This window comes from Borostomias antarcticus, assembly GCF_949987555.1.
Source record: "Borostomias antarcticus genome assembly, chromosome: 12".
Taxonomy (NCBI): domain Eukaryota; kingdom Metazoa; phylum Chordata; class Actinopteri; order Stomiiformes; family Stomiidae; genus Borostomias; species Borostomias antarcticus.
Genome location: NC_140245.1, coordinates 2,735,471 through 2,745,825, shown reverse-complemented (window position 1 = coordinate 2,745,825; position 10,355 = coordinate 2,735,471). Strand labels below are relative to the sequence as shown.

The window sequence follows — 10,355 nt, the reverse complement described above, 5'->3', positions numbered from 1 at the left end:
AGTTTTTCGTCAAGTCTTTAATTCATACCACTGTACAGCGCCGCTGGCTCTAGGCATGAACCCACTCTGCTGAGGAGAGACACGTGCCCAGTACACAATATTCATGGCCTCAGGCATCCGAAAGGGTCATATTCTACCACCATTGACAATCCATTTAATTTTTTCTATGGTACCCTTCCCTCACACCTGGATGCAATCTCAATGTCCTCAGCTCTGCTGTTCAAGTATACTCTCATCTCCTACCCTCCTCACATAAACAGGGCAGCTACCAGCTCCTGCCTCATTTTCATGTTGACAACACAACTGGGAATCCTTTTTGTTATGACACTGTGTTTATTGAGTTCCAGGACGTGGGACGATACTGTACTATATCTGGTGAAAGAGCACTTGTGAAGGAGAGAGGGAGGGAGAGAGAGAGAGAATGTGAAGAAGGGAGAGAGAGGGAGGGAGAGATAGAGGGAGGGAAAGAGAGATAGAGGGAGAGAGATGGAGGGAGAGAGAGATGGAGGGAGAGAGAGATAAAGGGAGAGAGAGGGAGGGAGAGAGATAGAGAGAGAGGGCGATAGAGGGAGGGAGAGAGAGGGACGGAGGGTGAGAGAATGGGAAGGAGAGAGGGAGAGAGAATGGGAAGGAGAGAGAGAGAGAGAGGATTTTAAAGCACTGTCCCACAACACCAGAGACGTGTCGAATTAACCTAGAAAAAGATTCCCTCGGTTCATAAAGTCTCATTGGTTTCAGATGGAGACGCTTGCTGATGATGCTGATGATGCGGCGTTCCATTCCAGCATCCCTGCAGCGGCCGACGTCACCGTGGCGATAGTGTACACCGTGTTTGGTAAGTGAGCTCTTTGAAGTTAGATCACGTGTGACCCGTGTTAAGGGATTGCCCAGGGCGGGATTCGATACCACGCTTCTACGAGCTCTCCCGCTTGTAAATCGGACACACTAACCCTTGCGCCAAGAGGGATGTCCCCATTGAAGGGACTGTGCTCCTTTAAGGAGCGAGTTTAACCAACCAACCTCCAACCGCCACCATTATACCCGGAACCCCAGGACATTTTTACTTGGTTACACATGCGTCTGATTGAGGGGCGTCATGGTGTGGGTATCAAGGATCTCCCTGTGGCCCCCCCGTTCCTTCCTGCCGGCCCCTGAGGAAGGCGGAAACGGAATAATCTCGTTGCATTATAGCAATCACGTTTGAAGTTTCAATAAAAAGAGATGAACGTTTTCCAGAGCGCGGGTCATATTGATCTGTACCGGAGGCTTCCTGCTTCCTGTCCATGTCCACGATGGCAGACAGCATAGCCCTCTGTGGCCCCCGTGCTAGCGTGCGTGCTTTCCCAGATAGCAAGCGGATGTGTAATGATTCTGGGCCATATATGGGCCGGAACTAAGCCACAAGGGCCAGCGGCACACTAGGACGAGAGGGGAGGAGCTGCCTCGCTACGGCCTCGCCCCCGGTGCACCTGGCCGATTATACACACGTGAGTCGCGCCCTAAAGTGCGCGTGTGTGTGCGTTTAAACACACGGGGGAGGACCAGACGTTAAGCGCGGTCTCGTCCGACCGGCTCCCGGAAGAGTAGAAGTCTCCCTCCCTCCATTGAATGTAACATTAATTGTTCTGTGAACGTGGATCTCAACGGGACCCCGATTGTTATCATTTGAGGCGCCTCAAGGGTGCTCTGTTCCTCTTGAGAACACGTTATGTTCTATTCAAGGAAAGAAGGTCTGCCGTCCGTTCTCTCTGGCTTATCTTTGACATTGGGAGTTGGCTGGTTCTATAGGGCCATGTGTACTATAGGGCCATGTGTATCGGTGTTTACTTAATCCCAGAGAGATTGTTTTATGATGCTGTGTCCAGAGCTGGAAGAGTGGAAGCTGGTCTTTCGCCCTAGTTCAGTGGAAAATATCATTACGTGCGGATGATTAGGTTTCCTATGGCGCTGGTTTTCGTGATACCATACTGGTTTTTTTCCACTGTGGTGGGAGCAAGTCTGTCGTGAAGAAGACGCTGCTGTGTGCTTTAAGTCTCCATCTGCTACCTGATCAATAAACTATTTGAAGTGGATAGGTTGTGTCAATATGGATTGATTTAGATCTGATAGAAAAGGATCACAACCATGACGTTTTATACAATTATACAAAGATATGATTGCATATTTAATTTGTTCATTACCAGTGTTGGGAAAGTTACTTAATAAAAGTAATCAGGTAAAGTTACTGATTACACTTTCACAATATGATTGGATTAAGTGATTAATCAGGTGTGCGCTGGGTCTGCCGCACACCTGATTAATCACTTAATCCAATCATATAGGACAGGAAATAAAGATGCCAAGTGACTTTCAGGAAGTAGTGGAGCTGGTGCACAGAGCCTATTGCTTTACTACTCTCTCTGAAAAGTAATCAGATTACTAATTACTTTAGTTTTAAGTTACTTTCTAAAACCAGATAATTTCTTACCCGATTCATAGAAGTGCTGATCTAACATCAGTTTTGCATCTTGGATCATAATAGACACAAGAACATCTGATCCTATAGCAGCACTCTTGGCACATCTCGACCCTGCCCAGATAGCAAGCGGATGTGTAATGATTCTGGGCCATATATGGGCCGGAACTAAGCCACAAGGGCCAGATCTGGCCTGTATATGGCCCAGATCCGGCCTGTATATGGCCCAGATCCGCTTGCTATCTGGGTGATGACATAAACAGTCAGTTCAGCCATGACTGCAGAGACCGCATGCTCATAGCAACCAAATGAAAGGGCGCGTGCACCTGCATACAGTAAGTAACTCAAAGTAATCACTTTCCGATTAGCTCAGTACCCAGCTCTTTCTGGTAACACTTCCTGTGTACTACGTCCTGTGTACTACGTCCTGTGTACTACATCCTGTGTACTAGCTGGACAAGAACGTGACACGTGTGCCAACAACACAGTCCCAGACAGCAATCGGATCAGGGCCATATAGATCTGGCACTTGTGGCTTAGTTCCGGCCCATATATGGCCCAGATCCGCTTGCTATCTGGGGTGCAAGCGGTGCTGCCTTTGTCTGTCTGCCGCAGGGATCTGCTCCCTGCTGGGCAACAGCACGCTGCTGTACATCTCCTACAAGAAGAAGCACCTGCTGAAGCCCGCCGAGTTCTTCATCATCAACCTGGCCGTCAGCGACATGGGCCTGACCCTGTCACTCTACCCCATGGCAATAGTCTCCAGCTTGTATCACAGGTAGGGGGGGGGGAAGCCGCAACACCCAGCTAGGGGGAGGGAGTGGGGATTTGGGGGTGGGGAGTTGGGGGGGAGGGAGGGAGGAGTTAGTGGGGAGTTGGGGGGGAGGGAGTGGGGAGTTGGGGGGGAGGGAGGGGGGAGTTAGTGGGGAGTTGGGGGGGAGGGAGTGGGGAGTTGGGGGGGGAGGGGGAGGGAGTGGGGAGTTAGGGGGGAGGGAGGGGGGAGTTAGTGGGGAGTTGGGGGGGAGTTGGGGAGGAGGGGGAGGGGGGAGTTGGGGGGGGATGGGGGGGGGCTGTGGTTGTGCCGCTTAGAGCAGTGAAGGATACTTTGATACTTTGAAACGCCTCTGTGCCACAAGGCAGATTAGCAGGAGTGTTGGGTTCAGACTAGACTTCACCTCTGATTGTAGCCCGTGCGCTCGCGCACACACACACACACACACACACACACACACACACACACACACACACACACACACACACACACACACACACACACACACACTCTCTCTTTCTCTGTGTCTCACTTTCTCAGGTGGCTGTTTGGGAATACGGTGTGTTTGATCTACGCGTTCTGCGGCGTGTTGTTCGGGATCTGCAGCCTGACCACCCTCACGTTGCTGAGCGTGGTGTGCTTCGTGAAAGTGTGCTGTCCCTTGTACGGTAAGTCTTCAGAGCACCTAGCCTTGTCTCAAGGACACTGGATTCAAAAGGAGACCGTCGTAAGTGATCCATTGTCCTCCAACCAACGGAAGGGACTTAAGATCGACCTTGAGGACTTTGGTTCGACCCCCGGCGCTTGAGAAGCTCTTGCGTCGCTTGTTCTTAATGGCTCTTTATTAGGTTGTTCGATTATGTTGGATAGATTAGTGTACAGCCGTGACAATTTTAAAAACACCCTCAGGTCGGGAGTCTGTTGGGGGACCGACAGTCGAATTAACTTGCGCTCTCAACATCTGTGTCGTCTAGTGTTCAGGTAGGCTCTGTGTTTTAAGGCTCGCGCTCGAGAGGGAATGAGTATTACCGAGTACGGGACGAATTAAATCCAATTCTGAGGAGCTTCGCACGGCTGCGCTTTGAATTTCCTCGTCGGCTGTCAGAGCTTCGCCGCGACCGTTCGCACTCTAGACGGACTCTTGGAGCGAGAAGCAGTGTGAATGAAACGCAGTGGTCAGAAGCTGCTGCACTGGACATATCACGCTACACTGAATCTTTTAATTAAGCCGCAAACAGTTGGACGTTTCCCAACGGAAGTCTTTTTGACTTCTGACGTAAGTCGAAAAACTGACCGGTGCACAATCGAGCAGATTTGTTTGTTTTCTGCGTTGCCAGAATTGAAAGGAAGTGCTCAGGGGCCATCCCAGATAGCAAGCGGATCTGGGCCATATACAGGCCAGATCTGGCCCTTGTGGCTTAGTTCCGGCCCATACAGTATATGGCCCAGAATTATTACACATCCGCTTGCTATCTGGGATTCTACTTTTCACACAGTTTAGAGCTCAGTGAGTTAAATACTACGCACGTAAAAGAATAACATTTAAAACATTTCATTCATATTATTCATTCATTCATATTCATGAAATAAATCACGTTTACACCGCCGCTGGCAAAAAGTAACACGCATAATGGGTGGGGGACCACATGTTGATTTATTGATGGAGGCAAATCAAACAGACTGAGGAAATCCCACAGTGACCAAACAGCAGTGCTTTGATGACTGACAAGCTCATAAGCCCATGTTCAATTAAAGCAATGTGTGATGCTGATTGAAGAGTCATAATCAATATTGGAAATGAAGGAATTCTCAGGCAATGGCACAGAATCACCAAATATAAAACATGAATGTTAAGGCTCGAGGCATGCTTAACCAACAGGCTCGAATTAGCTATTCATAAAGCACTTATTTATTCAGTTGATCTTCTGAGAACATGGCTTAATAATAAGCACAATTTGTGAATATTTCAATAGTGAACGAGAAGCCAGTCGAGAGAGAAACTGGCAGATCTTTTTCACGGTTTTGTGATTCTTTCCCACGCCAAGGTAACCGTTTGAACCCCGTCCACGGGCGCCTGCTGATCGCCTGCGCCTGGGTCTACGCCCTGTTCTTCGCCTGCTCGCCGTTGGCTCACTGGGGCGCCTACGGGCCCGAGCCCTACGGGACCGCCTGCTGCATCGACTGGCGGGCGTCCAACCGGGGCTCCGGCGCCCGCTCCTACACGCTGGCGCTCTTCATGCTCTGCTACATGCTGCCCTGCGGCGTCATCGTGGCGTCCTACACGGGCATCCTGGTCACCGTCAACTCCTCCCAGAAGGCCATAGAGCAACACCTGTCCAGGCAGACGCACATGAGCAGCATCCAGGCCGTCATCGTTAAGGTGAGACCCCCCCTCTGGGACGAAGACATTTAAAGAGGGACGGCTGTGGCTCAGGAGGTAGAGCGGGTCGTCCAACGACCGCAGGGTTGGCGGTTCGAGTCCTGGCTCCTCCTGTCCACATGACGAAGTGTCCTCGGGAAAGACACTGAACGCCAAATTGCTCCCACTGAGCAGGCTGGCGCCTTGCATGGCAGCTGCTGCCATTGGTGTGTGAATGTATGTGTGAATGGGTGAATGAGAGGCCAATGTAAAGCGCCTTGGATAAAACCGCTATAGAAGTGCAGTCTGTGTACCAAATTTCACCCATCCCTCTCTTAATGAAAGACAGCTCTATATGAAATGTTACCAATCCCTCTCTTTATGAAACCCCACCACAAACAGTACTTGCTTACTTCACCAAATGTCCAAACCAAGAGATTTTCCCAAATTCCGTTACTTTTCGAAACTTGTTCACTTGCGACTGGACTTGCCTAGCGATGATCAAGTATGCTGCTCGTCTCCATGTTCAAAGTAAATCTACCCTCGAGGTCTCCATCTCCCTCCCCGCGTCACCCCCCTCATTATGGGGTGTCTCTGAATAATCACCCCCCCCGGGGAGCCGAAAGCACTAACCCAGTCTCGGGGCTCCCTGCAGTAGCGCGAGCCTATTAATGAATTTCCCCTTCAACCACAAGCCGCCTTTGTAGCTCTCTGGTCGACAGAATCTCCCCATACCTGTGATTGCACATGCAGAAGCTTATTATATCGCCGTGCGCCAAGTCTGGCCTTCCCCAACACAAAAGTATTAAACAGCCCAGGGGTCAGAATAAACGATTTTCTTTCCCAAGAACGGAGCGAGAGAATGGGGGGATGGCACCGAAGGATAATCTAATGGCCATCCAAATGAGAGGGGAGGTTTGAATATCAAAGGCTCCCTTAGAGACAGGAGCTGTTGGACGAGTAACGCCTCCCCCCCCCCCCCCCCCCAATCCACTCCGTGAGATTGGCAGTGACCTCAATAGATCTCCCCCGGCGATGGAGGCCCTCATTAGCGGGAAGCGCCGGTTCCCCCCGGCTGGGATTGCGTAGTGACGGATGAGGGGGCCCCTGGAGACCTCGGCCGCCGTCGCTTAGCGGTCATCATCCCATCGCCCGGGCGATAAGCACCTCCCGTAGGAGGATCGCTTCAGCCGGGCCTTTTTTCTCTCGGCGCGCGATCGATTGGACGGCACAGGGCGCGGTGTTACGGCTCACTCAGCACCCGCCCCGGATCAATACTTAGGCTCCGAACCCCTCCCCCCCGTACGGTCTAAGTGCACCGGAGTCCGATCGCTGGAGCTTAAACTGGTTTATTGATCTTTTTTTCGGTTCCGCCACAACATGCGTCTTATCTGTCCTTCCTGCCCCCCCCCCACCCCCCCTCTTCCCAGATGAGCGTGGCGGTGTGCATCGGTTTCTTCGCGGCGTGGAGCCCCTACGCCGTGGTATCCATGTGGGCCGCTTTCGGGCACGTGGACGACATCCCGCCGCTGGCGTTCGCCATCCCCGCCATCTTCGCCAAGTCGTCCACCATCTACAACCCGGCGGTCTACCTGCTGCTGCGGCCCAGTCTGCGCCGGGCGGTGCGCCGCCACCTGGGCAGCCTGCGACGCCGGGCCTTTCTCCGGCGCTGGCTCCGCCCCCCGGGCCCCGGGGCCCGCCGCCCCGTCCGGCTGGAGGCCCTGTGCCGCCTCCTCCTCCACCGCTCGCGTTCCTCCTCCCCCGCCCGCCTCCCCCCCCCCCCGCCCCCCACCGCCGCCGGCCCCGACAAGTGCGGCGACGGCGGCGGCTTCGAGTGCGTCGGCCGCTGCCCCGGGGCGTGTTACGTGGCCGCCACCCCCCCCGGGGGGAGCACCGCCGCCGCTGGTCGGGACGAGGCGTGGCGAGGAGGAGGGGACGCTCCGCCGCAGACGCTTCGGGAGACGCCGCCGTCGCCGCAGAAGAAGAAGAAGTCCCTGTGCGCCACGTTGCGAGGCAAACGGACCTCGGAGATCGACAACCTCCAGATTAACCTGGAGATGGTCCCGGGACAAGCCAAAATAGCCTGGCCCTAGGAATGCTTTTTACATTTTATTTATTTTATATATATTTCTGACATCTCCGATGTGTTTTGGAGTTTGATGTTTTGAATTACGTACTGTCTCTCAAGTATGTTTGTCTAAATACCTATTATTGTATATTGTGTATAAGCAGGGATCCTACTTACTGGAAATGTAACACCTGAGTTTGAGCTCAAGGAATCATTCAGGGCTTCAGGGAGGTCTTTGATACAACAAGTGTTAGTTACTCCCTTTCAGGTCGCACGCAAAACCTCGGTACCCTTAGCAATATCAATCGTCGAAAATGGCGACTGGAAGACGCCCTTTTTGAAACACTGTAATCCAACTTCAGCCATTGTTTACATTTGATGAACACAGGTATATATACTGCAGGTATATAGGTGCTGGACCACAACTATATATGTAGATGCAAACCCTAATCCAGTGCCAAAGGCTGTGTACGTTATGCAGTAGGACTGTACAATACTGCCTGTATGGTGAGAGGGGATTGTCTTTATACTGGGCGAGAGAGCAAGTTCAGTAACCAAAACCCAACTCAAGCAGCTGTAGATAGCTCCGTCTAAGGGGAGAACACAGATTTGTATCGTCAGGTATTGAGTTATTGTGAACGGTATTGTGTGCGTGAAACTATTTAAAACATGCATGTACATCACTGGGTACAGTAGGCTCTTCACCCCTCAAACCAACCCCCCCCTCGACCACATCTCAAGCCGTCTGTGCCATTTCAATCTCTTCTGGAAGCCATAGAGTCCGTCTCCTGTTTCACACTATGCTGGCTCTATGCCCTCATCATGGGTAATTGTATTGAAATCTGTTGTTTCAATGATTAATTTAGTTACAGGCTCTCAGTTTGCGGTGATGCGAAGCAGCTTGTTTCACAGATGAAATCAAACAAAGGCGTTTAATAAGACGGAATCAATTGGGGCGCTGGATTTAACGCACACTTAAGTCTTATCAAAAGTGAAATTATTGAAATGAAACAGTGTAATCCATTTGAGCATTCCTGGATCTTTAACCATAAATCATTCATGACATGCTGCAATGAATTTATTAATTTCCTTGTCTTTTGAAAGAGGATTAACAAAGCCCACCGCCATTCCAAATGCAAAATGTTGGCTTTTCAGATACTGTACGCAAGCGTACACATGAAAGAGGATCCATGTCCCCCCCCCCCCCTCGTATCTCTTAATTCAATATCATTAATCTTTTTTCCAGGCATCAGGACTGCTGTAAGACAGATGTGACCCACACTGTGGGTTTTCCGCCACAGACCTGTGAGATGTCACTGAACACACAAGCTGTTGCAGGGTCTTCCCATCGATATTTTCTGCCGGTTAAACTGGTGCCTAGTTGGTTAGCCGCTCCATAGAAAACAGGCTCACATTGATAAGAAAAATGGTGAGACTGTCCCACAAAACCACTGCAGGCAGCTGTTCAAGATGGAGCCAGAACACATTTCAAACGTCTTTGAAACCAATTTAAAATAAGTGTTTATTCTGCTACTCTAACTCTTCGTTTTCTGATTCTACCTCATCTCACTCTAATTTACCCTTGGGGATCAATAAAGTACTATGCCCCCACCACCACCACCACCACACACACACACACACACACACACACACACACACACAGTTTAAAGTAATTGTATGACATACCTGACAACAAAGTACACACCAAGCACACATTAACTAACATCCAATTATAAGAAATTCTTGTTCATTTAATGTGGCCCCGAGACAGTGGTTTCAATGATGGAAGCAGATGAATAGGATACTTTCTCTTTCAAGTAGGTAATTGCACATCCATTCAATCCAAGTTCATACACATCCATGTTTCATTCCCTAGACGCCGGGGAAAAAAATCTCCTGGATGTTTGTGCACACTGTGAAAGAGTTGGAGGTCTATGATGAAACCAGCATCCTAAAAGAATGAAAAAAAAGACATGAAAAGGACAAAAAACATGAATATTTGCTGCCCTCTAAAGGACAAAACGGTGATAGCAACAATGTCTTAGGATCTGTATACAGCTTGTGCATTTTACATGCGCTGGCTCTCACAGACTGTTCTCGGATCATCATAATCATATAAATCATCATCATCATCTATAAAATAGTTGTCTGCAGTCCAAAGGCACAACATGACAGACTTGCTGTCGGTTTAAGAATAGGTCCAGACATGACACTTTATCAGTTATCGGGGGCGTGTGGAAGTGTGGAACGTGTTGGGTTGTACTGTCCAGAGGAGGACTGTGGGGAGCGTAGGGGAGTATAATTAGACTGGTGTAGCCTGAGTTTGATTTTCTGGTCTTGGTTTGTCTGTTTTAGGTTTTGTGTCCCCCGGTGAGCTGTACTGTATGTAGCTGAACAGCACCAAGCTGTTTTGAGCGCACTGGGAAAGCTAGCTGACCGGCTAGGCTACCGACAGCTAGCGTTAGCGCTGGGTGTAGTGTTTTGGCAGACTGCAGATTAACTAGCTAAGATAGCCAGCTAATGTTAGCTAGTGCTAACGTTCGCTGTCTCTGTAGTCTTGCCAAAAAGCGTCCGTCCTCGTCGTCAGAACAACCTTCTACAGCCTTTTTCTTTTACAGCCTGTGCTTTTAGGCCAAAGACAAACACTATAGACCTCATTACTCAATGCAAACAACGAGAAAAAACAGCGGCAGCTCTAAAA

At 50.3% G+C, this 10,355-nt stretch overlaps 2 protein-coding genes across 3 annotated transcripts in view; one reads left to right on the top strand and one right to left on the bottom strand.

Annotated features, from left to right (window-relative positions):
* Positions 1-738: 738 nt before the first annotated feature.
* LOC311316342 (opsin-5-like) lies at positions 739-7,679 on the top strand (the record flags this gene model as incomplete). Its single annotated transcript, XM_084447184.1, has 5 exons — positions 739-835; positions 3,071-3,233; positions 3,768-3,895; positions 5,273-5,607; positions 7,017-7,679. The coding sequence occupies 5 exons, from the start codon at positions 739-741 to the stop codon at positions 7,677-7,679; spliced, it is 1,386 nt and encodes a 461-aa protein (XP_084303310.1).
* A 1,642-nt stretch (positions 7,680-9,321) lies between these two features.
* The window catches only part of ripk1l (receptor (TNFRSF)-interacting serine-threonine kinase 1, like), an 11,069-nt gene continuing 10,035 nt past the window's right edge, over positions 9,322-10,355 (bottom strand). For both annotated transcript variants that reach the window (XM_084447362.1, XM_084447361.1), the window contains one exon: positions 9,322-10,355. This exon is cut by the window's right edge and continues 548 nt beyond it. The gene's annotated coding sequence lies outside the window, so the exon portion shown is untranslated.